This window comes from Salmo salar, chromosome ssa15, assembly GCF_905237065.1.
Source record: "Salmo salar chromosome ssa15, Ssal_v3.1, whole genome shotgun sequence".
Taxonomy (NCBI): Eukaryota; Metazoa; Chordata; class Actinopteri; order Salmoniformes; family Salmonidae; genus Salmo; species Salmo salar.
The window spans coordinates 57635800-57654117 of NC_059456.1; the positions used below are offsets into that span (position 1 = coordinate 57635800).

At 42.6% G+C, this 18318-nt stretch overlaps 1 protein-coding gene across 4 annotated transcripts in view; it reads left to right on the plus strand.

The window, feature by feature from the left end:
- Positions 1-10189: 10189 nt before the first annotated feature.
- stxbp5a (syntaxin binding protein 5a (tomosyn)) overlaps positions 10190-18318 on the plus strand; it is a 195922-nt gene continuing 187793 nt past the window's right edge. For 2 of the 4 annotated variants that reach the window (XM_014145279.2, XM_014145281.2), the window contains exons 1-2: positions 10190-10797; positions 15676-15773. In XM_014145279.2, the coding sequence (XP_014000754.2) occupies positions 10657-10797; positions 15676-15773 (239 nt within the window). In that variant the 5' untranslated portion in view covers positions 10190-10656. The remainder of the gene's footprint in view (positions 10798-15675; positions 15774-18318) is intronic. The other 2 variants (XM_014145282.2, XM_014145283.2) reach the window with 1 other exon arrangement.

Sequence of the window (18318 nt, forward strand, 5' to 3'; positions counted from 1 at the left end):
CAGAATGTGTGTGTGTGCGTGTATGAGTATATACTGCGTATCTGTGCGAGGTGTCCTATCCCTCGTTAGGGTCCGTTGCTGTGCATTGTGGGATGATGGCAGTGTGCCGGTGGGATGGTGAGGTCATAAGGCTCTGTACTCAGGTGTGTTGTGATCAGCTAGATTAACTACACCTGTCATTTAAGGTAGAAAGGTCGTTCATACCTCCTCTCTAGCGTAATATGTTGTCTCAGTGCATGACAAATAGAGGCTTCCCATCGTCCCTTTGACCTGGCATTGTGCCAGATTTTCACACACATACACCATTTAACCTGTGCCCTGTCATTGTCCCTTTACAGTAATGTGCTGTTAAACCAAATGTTTTGGGAATTTATTGTAACATACTGTACTTTTTTTAAAAATGTTTTACAGTAACTTACGGTAATTTGCTGGCAGTCATTTACCTGTAAGTGTAGTCTTTGTCGTTATAGCTACGCACTAGGCTAGTGTTTTATGTTGAAATGATGTATGAAAGCCAATGTGTTTTGCCTAGGGTAGTGCTTACTCGTCCTTGTACATACGTCCTATTGCCTCTTATACTGCTTGTTATTGAGTTTCCATAAAGATGTCGATGTTAGAGAGATTTATCAGAATAAAAGCCTGTACATGATGCCACCACAGATAAGTGTCAAGTATCAAGTCATCTGTTACACAAATGACCAACATGATGGTGTTGTTGGTCTTAACGTATAGTGCTGCAGTGCCAAAGAGCCTGCCCTTTTCACCCCAATGATGTATACATGTCGAAGGTTCATCCTAACCCTGGCCTTGGATTACCACTCGATTAGACATGCAATATTTTGTACATAAACACAGACAGTCCAATCAGATCCCTGTGTATTTGTATATTTCCCACGGTTACTCTGCTAACTGATGATAGATGGGGTGCTCCAGGGCCAGGATGATGTATTGTGATGGGATTGGTCCATACATGTCCTGCGATAAAAGCCGGTCCTTGGGTTTAATCACAGTCGGCCAATCAGATCCAAGATGTGATGAGTTGCTTTGTTTATGAGAGGGACTGTCACGTATCAATATGCAAAAAGGCAAATGAGTAACATTTGATGTCCTTGAACAATAATCAAATATTGATTGAGGTTCTAAAAATAACACACCTTGACTGAAAACAGAATTTACACCTCTGTCCATGCCCCATCCCTCTTTCTTTATTTCTCACCCTGTCTTTCTCTTTCCCTTTCCTTGCACTTTGCCAGTCTCAAAGAGAACAATGCAGCGCTGGGTCAATGGAAGGCTTTATCGAAGCACACAGCAGTCTGATTCTAAATACAACAGGCAAACACACACACACACACACACACACACACACACACACACACACACACACACACCCTCCAGCAGCAGCAAGATGAATGGCCATGACACAATGGTGGTAAATTAAATCACTGATGAAACAGTCACCAAGGGCCCTCCATCCCACGCTGTGGCCTTGCATGTGTGTGGGCGGGAGGTATCTCGTTTCTCAGACACACACACACACAGGGAACAGAATACCTAATAAGCGGCTGTTTTCTTTGCTCTTTAAATGTATTCTGAAACGGTAGGATATTATTAGGTTGGGTTGGGAGGTGGTCAATATGAGTTCATTATGCAAATATAAATCACAACAGGACTATATTGATATACTTAAGAAATATATAATTTACACACAATTTCTCTTTGTTTCTTATTCAATACTGTCTAATACCAATGCAATACTAATGAAATAATAATGTAATAACTGGGTAGCATTTATACAATAGAAAAGTGTAACAGTGCTTTATATAACTCCTGAACACACAATGTTACTTCTGCACACTTATTGTCAACTCACCTCACCCACCACCAATGTGTAGCATTCACCTGGTGTGTACTGTAGGCTACTTACCATTATATCTCATCACAAAACACGCAGACAGCCACATCAGACAGCTGGATCTATGAATAGCACAACACAGCAATTTGGCCAGTGTTGGGATTTTTCAGTGTAACATTTCTAGTGTTAATTCTGGAATTAACCTCTATGGGCTAGGTGGGACGCTTGCGTCCCACCTACTCAACAGCCAGTGTAATCCCGTGGCGCGTTATTCAAATACCTTAGAAATGCAAAAACTTCAATTTTTCAAACATATGACTATTTTACACCATTTTAAAGATAAGACTCTCGTTAATCTAACCACACTGTCCGATTTCAAAAAGGCTTTACAACGAAAGCAAAACATTAGATTATGTCAGCAGAGTACCCAGCCAGAAATAATCAGACACCCATTTTTCAAGCTAGCATATAATGTCACATAAACCCAAACCACAGCTAAATGTAGCACTAACCTTTGATGATCTTCATCAGATGACAACCCTAGGACATTATGTTATACAATACATGCATGTTTTGTTCAATCAAGTTCATATTTATATCAAAAACCAGCTTTTTACATTAGCATGTGACTAGCATGTGACTAGCATTCCGACCGAACACTGCCGGTGAATTTACTAAATTACTCACGATAAACGTTCACAAAAAGCATAACAATTATTTTAAGAATTATAGATACAGAACTCCTCTATGCACTCGATATGTCCGATTTTAAAATAGCTTTTCGGTGAAAGCACATTTTGCAATATTCTCAGTAGATAGCCCGGCATCACAGGGCTAGCTATTTAGACACCCAGCAAGTTTAGCACTCATCAAAGTCAGATTTACTATAAGAAAAATGTTATTACCTTTGCTGTCTTCGTCAGAATGCACTCCCAGGACTTCTACTTCAATAACAAATGTTGGTTTGGTCCAAAATAATCCACCGTTATGTCCAAACAGCGGCGTTTTGTTCGTGCGTTCAAGACACTATCCGAAAGGGTAAATAAGGTTTACGAGCATGGCGCAATTCGTGACAAAAGATTTCTAAATATTCCATTACCGTACTTCGAAGCATGTCAACCGTTGTTTAAAATCAATTTTTATGCCATTTTTCTCATAAAAAAGCGATAATATTCCAACCGGGAATCTGCGTTTAGATAAACAGACAAAAGAAAAGAAAGCATTCGGTCGACTCGGGCACGCGCCTAAGCCCATAGTACTCTGAGCGGCCACTTGCCAAAAGCGATAAAGTGTTTCAGCCAGAGCCTGCCTCGATATCCTTCAGCTTTTTCCCGGGCACTGAGAGCCTATCGGAGCCGTAGGAAGTGTCACGTTATTGCAAAGATCCTCAGTCTTCAATAAAAAGAGCCAAGATAAATCACACCATGTCAGACAGGCCACTTCCTACATGGAATCTTCTCAGGTTTTGGCCTGCCATTTGAGTTCTGTTATACTCACAGACACCATTTAAACAGTTTTAGAAACTTTAGGGTGTTTTCTATCCAAAGCCAAAAAATTATATGCATATTCTAGTTACTGGGCAGGAGTAGTAACTAGATTAAATCGGGTACGTTTTTTTATCCGGCTGTGTCAATACTGCCCCCTAGCCCTAACAGGTTAAATTCACTCTGTAACATGCTGACCACACCGCTCGCGTCGCAAAATAAATTTAAACATACTGTTGAAGTCGGAAGTGTAGATACACTTAGGTTGGAGTCATTAAAACTCGTTTTTCAACCACTCCACAAATTTCTTGTTAACAAACTATAGTTTTGGCAAGTCGGTTAGGACATCTACTTTGTGCATGACACAAGTCATTTTTTCCAACAATTGTTTACAGACAAATTATTTCACTTATAACTCACTGTATCACAATTCCAGCGGGCCAGAAGTTTACATACACTAAATTGACTGTGCTATTAAACAGCTTGGAAATTCCAGAAAATTATGTCATGGCTTTAGAAGCTTCTGATAGGCTAATTGACATCATTTGAGTCAATTGGAGGTGTACCTGTGGATGTATTTCAAGGCCTAGCTTCAAACTCAGTGCCTCTGCTTGACATCATGGGATAATCAAAAGAAATCAGCCAAGACCTCCACAAGTCTGGTTCATCCTTAGGAGCAATTTCCAAACGCCTGAAGGTTCCACGTTCATCTGTACAAACAATAGTACGCAAGTATAAACACCATGGGACCACGCAGCCGTCATACCGCTCAGGAAGGAGACCTGTTCTGTCTCCTAGAGATGAACGTACTTTGGTGCGAAAAGTGGAAATCAATCGCAGAACAACAGCAAAGGACCTTGTGAAGATGCTGGAGGAAATAGGTACAAAAGTACAGTGCCTTGCGAAAGTATTCGGCCCCCTTGAACTTTTCGACCTTTTGCCACATTTCAGGCTTCAAACATAAAGATATAAAACTGTAATTTTTTGTGAAGAATCAACAACAAGTGGGATACAATCATGAAGTGGAACGAAATTTATTGGATATTTCAAAGTTTTTTAACAAATAAAAAAACTGAAAAATTGGGCGTGCAAAATTATTCAGCCCCTTTACTTTCAGTGCAGCAAACTCTCTCCAGAAGTTCAGTGAGGATCTCTGAATGATCCGATGTTGACCTAAATGACTAATGATGATAAATAGAATCCACCTGTGTGTAATCAAGTCTCCGTATAAATGCACCTGCTCTGTGATAGTCTCAGAGGTCCGTTTAAAGCGCAGAGAGCATCATGAAGAACAAGGAACACACCAGGCAGGTCCGAGATACTGTTGTGGAGAAGTTTAAAGCCGGATTTGGATACAAAAAGATTTCCCAAGCTTTAAACATCCCAAGGAGCACTGTGCAAGCGATAATATTGAAATGGAAGGAGTATCAGACCACTGCAAATCTACGAAGACCGGGCCGTCCCTCTAAACTTTCAGCTCATACAAGGAGAAGACTGATCAGAGATGCAGCCAAGAGGCCCATGATCACTCTGGATGAACTGCAGAGATCTACATCTGAGGTGGGAGACTCTGTCCATAGGACAACAATCAGTCGTATACTGCACAAATCTGGCCTTTATGGAAGAGTGGCAAGAAGAAAGCCATTTCTTAAAGATATCCATAAAAAGTGTCATTTAAAGTTTGCCACTAGCCACCTGGGAGACACACCAAACATGTGGAAGAAGGTGCTCTGGTCAGATGAAACCAAAATCGAACTTTTTGGCAACAATGCAAAACGTTATGTTTGGCGTAAAAGCAACACAGCTCATCACCCTGAACACACCATCCCCACTGTCAAACATGGTGGTGGCAGCATCATGGTTTGGGCCTGCTTTTCTTCAGCAGGGGCAGGGAAGATGGTTAAAATTGATGGGAAGATGGATGGAGCCAAATACAGGACCATTCTGGAAGAAAACCTGATGGAGTCTGCAAAAGACCTGAGACTGGGACGGAGATTTGTCTTCCAACAAGACAATGATCCAAAAACATAAAGCAAAATCTACAATGGAATGGTTCACAAATAAACATATCCAGGTGTTAGAATTGCCAAGTCAAAGTCCAGAGCTGAATCCAATCGAGAATCTGTGGAAAGAACTGAAAACTGCTGTTCAGAAACGCTCTCCATCCAACCTCACTGAGCTCGAGCTGTTTTGCAAGGAGGAATGGGCAAAAATGTCAGTCTCTCGATGTGCAAAACTGATAGAGACATACCCCAACAATGACCCCAAGCATACTTCCAAAGATATGGCTTAAGGACAACAAAGTCAAGGTATTGGAGTGGCCATCACAAAGCTCTGACCTCAATCCCATAGAACATTTGTGGGCAGAACTGAAAAAGCGTGTGCGAGCAAGGAGTTCTTCAAACCTGACTCAGTTACACCAGCTCTGTCAGGAGGAATGGGCCAAAATTTACCCAACTTATTGTGGGAAGCTTGTGGAAGGCTACCCAAATCGTTTGACCCAAGTTAAACAATTTAAAGGCAATGCAAATAAATCATTCTCTCATCATTCTGAAGTAAATCATTGTGTCTACTATTATTCTGACGTTACACATTCTTAAAATCAAATTTCAAATTTATTTATATAGCCCTTCTTACATCAGCTCATATCACAAAGTGCTGTACAGAAACCCAGCCTAAAACCCCAAACAGCAAGCAATGCAGGTGTAGAAGCACGGTGGCTAGGAAAAACTCCCTAGAAAGGCCAAAACCTAGGAAGAAACCTAGAGAGGAACCAGGCTATGAGGGGTGGCCAGTCCTCTTCTGGCTGTGCCGGGTGGAGATTATAACAGCACATGGCCTAGATGTTCAAATGTTCATAAATGACCAGCATTGTCAAATAATAATAATCATAGTAGTTGTCAAGGGTGCAACAAGTCAGTAACACAAGAGTAAGTGTCAGTTGGCTTTTTCATAGCCGATCTTTGAGAGTATCTCTACCGCTCCTGCTGTCTCTAGAGAGTTGAAAACAGCAGGTCTGGGACAGGTAGCACGTCCGGTGAATAGGTCAGGGTTCCAGCAGGTCTGGGACAACAGGTCTGGGACAGGTAGCACGTCCGGCGAACAGGTCAGGGTGAAATAAAGTGGTGATCCTAACTGACCTAAGACAGGGGATTTTTACTAGGAGTAAACGTCAGGAATTGTGAAAACCTGAGTTTAAATGTATTTGGCTAAGGTGTATGTAAATTTTCCGACTTCAACTGTACATGTTATTCAAATATTGCACCCACACTGCTCGCGCGCACCAACGAGCGTCTGCGTTGCGAAGCGTTAAAATAGAAGTCAGTTCTATTTGTGATGCTGAACGCGGTGCAAGTCCTGCCTCTCCTATCTCCTCATTGGTTTATAGAAGCAGATACCCACGTGCCATCTCCTCATTGGTTATACCCACGTGGGTGATTGAAAGATGAACTGAGGTCGGTCGTCGTGGTAACTATGAAAGTTAGATGCCAATTGCCATATAAAGTCCAAAAGAAGAAAAAGCCTGGAAGGAGGAGAGATGAATAGAAACGATTCGACTGACCGTTTATGTGTGGATTAATTGTCAGAGTAGAGGACCTTGTGCATTTCAGATAAAATAACTCAGCGTTTATATCCCAGGACAAATTATCTAGCAACAGAAGCTAGCTAAATAGGACAAATTAGCTGTCAACTGCAAGCTAGATGGCTAAATTGCCATAAATGTTTAATGCTTTTTGACCTGTCCCCAAATGAATGTCTTTGGTTTAGAGTTTGTTTTGATATTTCAACCTGCGTGTCGTCATCACGTTTGGTGTGGGGGGACAAAATCTATTTGCGCACGATGGCGGCCAGTTTGGATACGGTGTAAGAGTGAAATTAACACTCAGTGGTGTAAAAGAACCCCCAGTGCTGGTGTTAATAATAATTAAAGGAAATAATTCAACAACCATGTCTCTGCCACTAACAAATACAATGTTCACTCTACAATTTACTCAAAAAGAAAAGGCCCCCTGGGAATATGCTAATTAGGCTTTGCACCATAGTGTTAGAACAACACCCACATTTTTTACTTGTAACACTTGAGGTTTTAATTTCTTGCACTGAAAAAGTGTAACACCATCAGCACAAAGCAAAGTTGAGTCCAGTTTACTCTAAATCAAGTGTCATGTTTTACACTGTAGATGTTGCATTTTACTCTACAGTAGAGCTATGCAAACACCACAATCAAGTTTCTTTGAACACTGAGAAAGTGTAACAGCTTCAGCACTAAGAAAAGTGAGTCCAGTTTGATCTATCTGAAAAAAACATATAAACGCAACATGCAACAATTTCAACGATTTTACTGAGTTAGAGTTCATGTAAGGAATCAGTCAATTTAAATAAATAAATTAGATAAATAAAAAACATCTATGGATTTCACATGACTGGGCAGGAGCGCAGCCGTGTGTGGGCCTGTCTCCCCACACATGGCAGCCAATCAGAATTAGTTTTTCCCCACAAAAGGGCTTAATAACAGACAGAAATTCTCCTCAGTTTCATCAGCTGTCAAGGTGGCTGGTCTCAGAAGATCCCGCAGGTGAAGAAGCCGGATGTGGAGGTCCTGGGCTGGTGTGGTTACATGTGGTCTGCATTTGTGAGCCCGGTTGGACGTACTGCCAAATTCTCTAAAATGACGTTGGACGCGGCTTATGGTAGAGATTTTAATATTAAATGATCTGGCGACAGCTCATTTAGACATTCCTGCAGACAACATGCCAATTGCACGCACCCTCAAAACTTGAGACATCTGTGGCATAGTGCACATATGAGAGTGACCTTTTATTGTCCCCAGCACAAGGTGCACCTGTGTAATGATCATGCTATTTAATCAGCTTCTTGATTTGCCACACCTGTCAGGTGTATGGATTAACTTGGCAAAGGAGAAATGTCCACTAACAGGGATTTAAACAAATTTGTGCACAACATTTGAGAGAAATACAACTTTGGTGCGTATGGAAAAATTCTGGGATCTTTTATTTTCGTTCATGAAACATGGGACCACCACTTTTTATGTTGTGTTTATATTTGTGTTCAGTATAAATAAAGTGCTATGTTTTAAAATATAGGTGTTGCGTATCACTCAATAGTAGACCTATGCAAACACCACAATTGCGTTCCTTTGAACACTTTAATAGTAAAATGGGGAACAATGCAACATAGTTAAATCTTTAACACTTTCAAAAGTGTTATTTTAATACGAGTACAGTGGGACTCATATGTTCCCTGAAAATAGTGTACAGTTTACACTTTCAGAGTTAAATGTACACCATTGATTTTGGTGTGTAGTAAGGCCAGTCAGGTGCACTTCCACTGTATGTAATAATGATCTATCTGGTGCTTGGGAAGGCTGTGGTGGTTAAGCCAAACAATAAGGATGGGAGAGGGAGAATAGAGAAGGATAGAGGGAGAGGAAAGGGGGAGAAGACAAGAAGGGTGGTAGCAGAGAAAGCGGTAGAGAGAGAGATATAGCTTCCCACCATAGAGCAGAGCAGGGCGAGCAGAACAGAACAGGGCGAGCAGAACAGGGCAGAGCAGAAAAGGGCAGATGGGAACAGAACAGGGCAGAGCAGAGCAGAACAGAGCAGGGAGAGCAGACAGAGCAGGGGGAGCAGAACAGGGCAGAGCAGAACAGAGCAGGGCGAGCAGAACAGAACAGAGCGAGTAGAACAGAACAGAGCAGAACAGAACAGGGCGAGCAGAACAGAACAGAGCAGAACAGAGCAGGGCGAGCAGAACAGAACAGAACAGAGGAGGGCGAGCAGAACAGAGCAGGGCGAGCAGAACAGAACAGGGCGAGCAAAACAGAGCAGTGCGAGCAGAACAGAACAGAACAGAGCGAGCAGAACAGAACAGAGCAGGGCGAGCAGAACAGAGCAGGGCGAGCAGAACAGAACAGAGCAGGGCGAGCAGAACAGAACAGAGCAGGGCAGAGCAGAACAGAACAGAGCAGGGCGAGCAGAACAGAACAGAGCAGGGCAGAGCAGAACAGAACAGAGCGAGCAGAACAGAACAGAGCAGGGCGAGCAGAACAGAACAGGGCGAGCAGAACAGAACAGGGCGAGCAGAACAGAGCAGTGCGAGCAGAACAGAACAGAGCAGAACAGAGCAGGGCGAGCAGAACAGAGCGAGCAGAACAGAACAGAGCAGGGCGAGCAGAACAGGGCGAGCAGAACAGAACAGAGCAGAACAGAGCAGGGCGAGCAGAACAGAGCAGAACAGAACAGAACAGAGCAGAGCAGAGCAGGAGGTATCAGGTGTGGAGCTCGGGAGTGTAAACACAACCATTACTTCCACCACTGTGCCTCAGTGTCTACTTCAGTGTGTGTGTGTGTGTGCCATAGGCGCCTGGTGCGTGTGTACCAACAGACATTCCACAGGTGTCCACGCAGTATCAGTCAGGCATGAGAGCGACCCACAAAGCTTTTGGGGATCTTAGCATCCTTTAGGGATTGTTCTCATCTCATGAGAAACAGTGAAAATAAAGTAAGGTTCAAATAAAATCCTCACAGTGATCACCATGGATAATGAATGAGCTATAAGTGTGGTGTTTTAATATTGATATGGGGCGTACAGCCAAGCCTTGTCAAGGTGAATAAGGTTGCCTGCCTGTCTGTCTGTCTGTCTGTCTGTCTGTCTGTCTGTCTGTCTGTCTGTCTGTCTCACCCTGCCCTGTCTGTCTGCCCTGATGCATCCAAATATCACCAGGTGCTGTTCACCCTGCCCTCAGTGTGTGTGCGTGCACACGTGTGTGCGAAATAGAATGAGAGAGAGACAGAGAAAGAGGTGGGAGAGAGAATAAGGTAGATAAAGAAGAGATAGCGAAAGAGAGAGATCCTGTCTCTGTTGCAAGGGCAGAGAAGGAGATGTATATGGGAGCGGAGGCGCTTCAATCAAATATCCGATTGCTGAAATGCGCAGAAGCACCGCTGCAGCTGCGTTCAGCGTTGACTGAGCGGAGAGAGGGGAGGGGAGAAAAAACGGAGAGAGCGAGCGAGCAGCGTAGACGCAGTGGGACACGGAGTCAGAGAAGACTACACCGACGCACATAGCCACACAACAAATAAACAGAGAATCTACTCGAAATTGCGCGTCAACGAGCCCGACCCGAGCGGTGTGCGTGCGAAACCCTTTTCACCATGGAGACTGCGGTGAAAACACAATCTAAAATGTGAGATTTACGAAGGCAATCAGAAGAGAGCGAGAGAGTGGCTTTACCCCCTTTTCTTGAGCTGGTGATTTCAATTCTGTGCTCCGTCGTCGTCGCAGTGTTTCTGGGGTAAAATGAAGAAGTTTAACATCAGGAAGGTACTGGACGGCCTAAAGGAGCAAGCGTCTTCCTCGGCTTCCTCTGGCCAGTCGTGCACCCAGGAGAACAATTTGATGCAGGAGACCCTTCAGTCCGAGAATTTTCAACTCTGCAAGGTGGGCGAGTCAGATGCATTTTATTATGCAGCTGTATCATACATTTATGTATCAAACGTTTCTATTTTCTTACTGCATATTGGCTGCCGCTTCTCTCAATATTGATAGACTACTTAACGCGCTGCCACCTATATTATTGATAGCCTAGAATGTTACCGTTATCGTCTGATGAACGGTTAAGATAACTATAGCTGACCACCTACGTTTGCCTGGTCTTTTTCATCAACATCTGTTATGAAACGGTATTATAATAATGTCAATATAGTTTGCTTCATAGGCAACACCATCTGTCAATTCCCAGGGTTTGTTAAACCCAGCCTGTAAAATGCGCATATGGCGAATGCGTTTAGAGATCTACCAAGATAGAATAGGCTTTCCATCATAATTTAGCGTTTGTTTTTATACATCCCAGCATTAGCCTATATAGTCCTGCCTTTATAACGATCTAATAAATGCATAGGCCTACATATATCCCATCTTACGTTCAAATAGACTGGTTTCATCGCTCATGTCATGTGCACTTCGCATGAACAGTCATACAGAGGGGTTGGGATAAAACAACCAGTTTCTTGCATAATCAGATCGATCGGCTTGGATTAACATGTCAATCGCTGGGTTCCTGGCCGGTTGATACAGTGGCTATCAGTCTCCCACCAACACTCACCTTCCAGTTCACACACCCGATTCCCTCATTGATCCATAGAAGAAGGCTGCGTCTGACATTTAGACCCGTGTTATCATGCACTGGCTCCCATTATTCATTGAATAAGTCTTGACAGAAGAATGGATGGGGTTAATAAGAGCTCACATTCGATTTACATTCACGCACTGCCTGCAAATCAGCTGGAACGAATGTAGCCCATCCTTAGGACGCCACAGCAAATGTATATTACCCTTGATCCATGGGATACGTGGCTTTCTATTGAAATGGACAACCCCTTGATTTTTTTTTTTACTATTTCTCACCTCAATATGGTGTGCGCACATGTTATTTATGTGTAATTCAATTGTCATGTTTGGGCCAGGCCAAGATGACCTGAACACGATATTGAATTCAACACCTGTATAAGGGCTATTTTATTACACATGATCATGCAGCCACAGCTTCAAGTTCACGGCGATGTACTGTAGTCCCTTGACTATCCAATACCTCAACCCCTCTGCAGAGTGGCGCACAGACTTCTTTTGAAATGAAATCCATACTTTTTAATAAATCGTTTATCAAATTCCACTGGGCAAAAACTGGTTGAATCAACGTTGTTACACGTCATTTCAACTCTCCAAATATATGTGATGAAGTTTAATCAACATGGAAAACTGATTGGATTTGCAAAAAGTCCTCAAAGTAGGTAGCCTAGTGGTTAGAGCTTTGGACTCGTAACCTTAAAATGAATTGAGATCGAATCCCCTGAACAAGGCAGTTAACCCACTGTTCCCAGGCCGGCATTGAAAATAAGAATTTGTTCTTAACTGACTTGCCTAGTTAAATAAATAAATAAAAAGGGCATTCCATATTTTTTCACCCAACTTTTTAATTTTTAATTGTATTTTTTACGTTGAGTTCATGTTAGTTGACAACTCAACCAAATGTAAATCAAAACTAGACATTGAACTGACATCTGTGCCCAGTGGGCTACAACCACCAACTGTGGATGTAGCCCACTGGTGATTGTATTTATTTATTTGGTGATTGTATTTATTTGATTATTAGGATCCCCATCAGCTGTTGGGAAATAGTAGCTACTCTTCCTGGGGTCCACAATAAACACAAAACATGACAAGTAACAAAACACTGATACACTGATAGACAAGGACAGTCACACACATTTAAAACACAACAAAAAAATTATACAAACAATACAACAAGAAAAATACATGTTTGTGTTAGTGTGTCTGTGTGTGTTTGTGTGTGTCCCATCACAGTCCCACCTTTCCATGAGATGTTCAATTCATTGTTCTTGTCTATTAATGTTCTGTATTATGTCCTGTTTCATGTTTTGTGGACCCCAGGAAGAGTAGCTGCTGCTTTCCCAACAGCTAATGGGGATCCTAATAAAATGTCAAATTATGTTTCCTTGAGTTATTGGAGATGGAAGGATGTTCCATGTGATCATGGCTCTGTATAATACTGTGCGTTGCTGTGACTTCGTTTTGGACTTGAGGACAGTGAAGAGATCCCTGGTGGCATGTCTTGTGGGATATTTACAGGTGTCTGAGCTGAATGTTATTTGATTATGCAGACAATCTGTAATTTTCCTCGCAGTAATATTTCTCATAAAAACTAGAAGAGAAGCAGTTCATCTCCCGTCGACCAGGAAAGACTGGCATGCATGTTGTTGATGTTAGTTCTATGTGCGCAGGGCGTGCTGCTATGTTTTGAGCCAGCTGCAGCTTTGCTAGGTCTTTGATGCACTTGACCGTATTGCCAGACAGTAATCAAGATGGGACAAGACCAGAGCCTGAACATCTAGTACGGTTGATTTTTGTGTAAAAAACGCAGAACATCTTGTTATAACAGACATACCCCTCCCCATCTTCACAACAATTGAGCAAGTTGAGCTTCCTCAACTTGCTCAATGGCCACACCCTTTATGCACAACTCCAATTTTGGTTTAGGTCTTAGAGAATGTTTTGAAACAAATACAATGCTTTTACTTTTAGATGTAATAATAATAATAACAATTCATTTAATTTGTAAAGTGCTTTTCTCACACCCAAGGTGCTAAAAAAATATACAAAATAATAATAAAAACCATCCAAAACACAGAACACAGACAACAATCAAAGCTAATACAGTTGTCGTCAGATCCGGAAGACATGAGAACAGGGTTAGCAGAGGTCCTTGAAGGCTTTTCTGAACAGCAAGGTCTTGGGCTGAGGAGGACAGAGGAGGACAGAGACTCTGCAGCCCTAATAGTGTCTGAAAGTGCATTCCACAGCTGCGGAATCATGCAACTGAAAGCCCTGTCATCCATAGCTTTTAATCTGCTGCGGGGCTGCTGAGAGGAGACGGACCTGGAGGAGCGAGATGTGAATTATAGATCTGTCATTGTCATTGAAAGCAAGTCTAAGAAGCGGTAGATTTGTTCTATGTGCGCTATTTCTATGCTTTTTGCATCTTTTACTTTTGATTTTGTACACCAGCTTCAAACAGCTGAAAATACTATATTTTTGCTTATTGAAAATATATTTCACAGCATTTTAGATGGTACAATGATTCTCTACACTGTACATTGCTTGTTTTGTCACATCAACTCAAATTAGGCAAACTATTAGAATTTTAGCAACCAAGAAATGGCGGAGCGATTTCTGCATATTGCACCTTTTAAGACCAGTTTATTATTAATCACCCATTCTGATACTGACTTTAACTTTTTATTTAGAATTCAGTGAGCTCACTGGCTTTGGGTGCTGACATGTAGTGTGTAGAGTCATCCATACAGAGTCATTCTAGCATTGTGTAAGACCAGTGGCAAATCATTTGTAGAAATAGAGAAGAGTAACGGCCCAAGGAAACTGCCCTGATGGACACCACATTGTACATATCTGATGTTAAAAAAGCTTGAATTGAAGAACACTCTCTCTGTGTTCTATTGGATAAATTGACATTTTATTAAAAAGTATGGATTTCAGAAAACAAGGGTACACAACAACAGAAGACATACATAGGGACACGGTAAGGGTGTAAGAATTTAGACCAAATAGCGACTCTAGAAGTCGGAGGTTCATTTAAAAACTCTAGTCTGCTCTCAACTCCGTCTAGCAGTTGAGGTGCTTGACTACCCCTTGACATGACATTAGGCATACATACAGATTTTTTTATCCCTTGGGGCGATGGCAGCCCAGTGTTGAGTGATGCTGCTCATTTCTACGTGGCACAGTTTTGTGCGCTTTAACATGAATATTAGTGAATGCTCTTGGGAAAGATTAATATCATTAGGCCTACATAATGTAAATGATTTGTGGTAGCCTATATCATCGACTTGAAAACATAGGGCTATTGGTGAGGTGTTTCTCTCCATCGCAAGAGTGCACGAGGGTTTCAACATTTGCACATGGCTGGACCTGTGTAGGCCTAATATCTGGAATGGTTGGCTAGAACAGCCTAAGCTACATGTCACCAATTATTTTGGTGAAAATACAAATAAAATTAAAATAGGTCTTGTGGTTTTAATCTAGCCGGGTCCTGGGGTGTCATAATTGGGTTGGCGCTCCAGGTGCATATGGTCGAGGGAAATTATCCAAAGCCCAGCCCGTGTTGCCGCTACTGCCTGCGCTAGGGCAGGTGTCTGCTACAATGGAGCGGCTCTTACGTAATATGCTTTAGCACTCTGTTCTACTCTGGCTTTAAGCAAACAAGTAGGCTACAACAACTCGCCGACTGACTTACTGACTGATGCAATAGGCTCCAGCAGCACCAGCATATTGTGGTAGACCTGTCACGCCCCAAAGTGATGGATTTTATTGCTGTGTTTTATTTCTACAGTAATAATGTAATCACGACTAGTTGCTATGTGGGAGACGCCATCAAAAGAGATGGTGTTGTTGCTATTATCTGAAAATGGGCCTATGCACACACAATATGATGGAACCTAACTGTTACAATTAAAGAAATCCCACATAAAATGCTAGTTTTTTCTAGGGTAATTGCTGTTGTGCTCATTGTGTTGCTGTATAATTTTGTTCCTTTGCCTGTTCATTTCACGTGTTCATTCACAGACTTCAAATTGCAGTTTGAGTAAGTATATTGATTGTATTATTTAGACACAAAACTAACGTTACTCTATTGTGAGAACGCTCATGAAAATTCCCTCTAACCATGATTTACATGTTTTTTCCTCATCACCCTGCTTTGCTGCCCTTTCATTGGGCGCCCAGACTGTCCGTCATGGCTTCCCCTATCAGCCGTCGTCCATGGCTCATGACCCAGTCCAGAAGATCCTGGCCATTGGGACCCAGAGTGGGGCCCTCCGACTGTATCCTTTCTGTGTGGAGCTGTGTTTAACTCCATTGATTTGTTTGTGTTTTGTACCCTGGGTTCCTGGGGAAAGCCCTGCATGGGGCTACTCTCAGCCCAGACCAGCAGCAGGTAGGTGGATGGATGGGTGGATAGATGAATGTTTGGATAGATGGATGAATGGATAGATTAGATAGAAAGACAATCAGAATGTCCTTGGAAGAACAGGCTGAGCTCATGTTTTTATGTATAATCCGGCTACCCATATGTAATAACACATCTTACAGAATAATTGCATGTTACATTGTACAAATAAAACATCCTGATATAGAGCTAGCAGCCTGTTTACAGGGACAACAGCTTGCTGTGCTTCACAACACAAAGCAGTGGAATGGCACCACAGGGAGCCATAGCTACAGAGAGCACCCTCCCACTAGCTCGCCTCCTGCCTGCCTCTCTGCCTGCCTGCGTCAGGCCCCTTTACTGTTCCAGCGTGTGTTCTCGCTGAAAAACAACTCACTCAGGTGTGATTAAGGGGCGGACAGGTGGGCGGCAACATGCCTCTGTCTCTCTGCCTGTCTGTGTCTGTCTTTTTGTCCCTCCATGCTGTCTGTCTTTCTGTCTCTCCCCAATGTCTGCCTTTGTTCCTGCTTGCTGTCTTGTACAAGTGGGCTTCATTTCTACTTATATCTGAATGAGATGAGGCAACAAAAAAAATCTCAGTTCTATAGGTGCAGGCTAACGGTGTTGATCTATTTGCATTGATATTAGATTGGCGTCAATCAAGATGTAACCATAGACTTGTTGATATGCTGGTCAGTTTACATTGATGCAACATGTGCTTTCTTTGACCACTTCAGTTGATGTTGAACTGTCAGTGAATGGTTTAGGGTTTGACTATTCTTCCTCCTCACTGATGTCGGTAGCTTTGAATTTGAGAGAATAGAAAAATGTTGTGACTTCAGTCAGCTCTTTGAGTGATGTGGAACAGACAGAGATAGGTTCTTATCTCTGGGAGAGGAAGGTGAATGGAGAGTCGTGCAACTGCCTGCGCTTTTCCCTTTTTCGATCAGTGCTCTAGATGATGACTCGGCTCGCTCTTGCCTAATCTGACAATGATGATGCCTGATAGAAAAGACATGCTCTTATTGTTACTTTTTTCATTTGTCCTTTGATGAAGATGATTTGGCTGAGGGTCTAGTAGTAGACGTGCTATAGCTGTAGTTGTGTAGCCCTTGGTTTAAAGTATGTCTATAGCTTCGTGCTGTAGCACTAGATTTGTCTCTGTGGCTCTGAGTCTGATTGTATTAGCCTTATAGGACTACTTGCACGCTATACTTGTAACTATGTTCTGTAGCAATCCTTGCAGCTCTAGCTCTTTGTCTGTTGTGTGGTTGTATACTATAGTCTTAGGTCTTTGTTGTTCTGTCTGTCCTGTAGCTCTATGTCTGTCCTGTAGCTCTATGTCTGTCCTGTAGCTCTATGTCTGTCCTGTAGCTCTATCTCTGTCCTGTAGCTCTATCTCTGTCCTGTAGATTTGTCTCTGCCCTGTAGCTCTGTCTGTCCTGTAGCTCGATCTCTGCCCTGTAGCTCTATGTCTGTTCTGTAGCTCTATCTCTGGCCTGTAGCTCTTTCTCTGTCCTGTAGTTCTATGTCTGTCCAGTAGCTCTATCTCTATCCTGTAGCTTTATGTCTGTCCTGTAGCTCTATGTTTGTCCTGCAGCTCTATGTTTGTCCCATAGCTCTATGCCTGTTCTGTAGCTCTATATCTGTCATGTAGCTCTATCTCTGTTCTTTAGCTATATGTATGTCCAGTAACTCTATCTCTATCCTCTAGTTTTATGTCTGTTCTGTAGCTCTATGTGTCCAGTAGCTGTATCTCTGTCCTGTAGCTATATGTCTGTCCAGTAGCTCTATCTCTCCTTGGCTTTATGTCTGTCCTGTAGCTCTATCTCTGTCCTGTCGCTCTATGTCTGTCCTGTAGCTCTATCTCTCCTTGGCTTTATGTCTGTCCTGTAGCTCTATGTCTGCCCTGTAGCTCTATGTCTGCCCTGTAGCTCTATGTCTGTTCTGTAGCTCTATGTCTGTTCTGTAGCTCTATGTCTGTTCTGTAGCACTATCTCTGTCCTGTAGCTCTATGTCTGGCTCGTAGCTCTATGTCTGTCTTGCAGCGCTATGTATGTCCTGTAGCTCTATCTCTGTCCTGTACCTCTATGTCTGTCCTGTAGTTCTATGTTTGTCCTGTAGCTCAACAGTATGTCCTGTAGCTCTATATCTGTTCTGTAGCACTATCTCTGTCCTGTAGCTCTACGTCTGTCCAGTAGCTTTGTCTCTGTCATGTAGCTCTATGTTTGTCCTGTAGCTTTATGTCTGCCCTGTAGCTCTATGTCTGTCCTGCAGCTCTATGTCTGTCAAGCAGCTCTATGTCTGTCCTGTAGCTCTATGTTTGTCCTGTAGCTCAACAGTATGTCCTGTAGCTCTATGTATTTCCTGTAGCTCTATCTCTGTCCTGTAGCTCTATGCTGTGATTGCCTGCTAGGCTAGCTGTTATCAGTGTGTCTGTG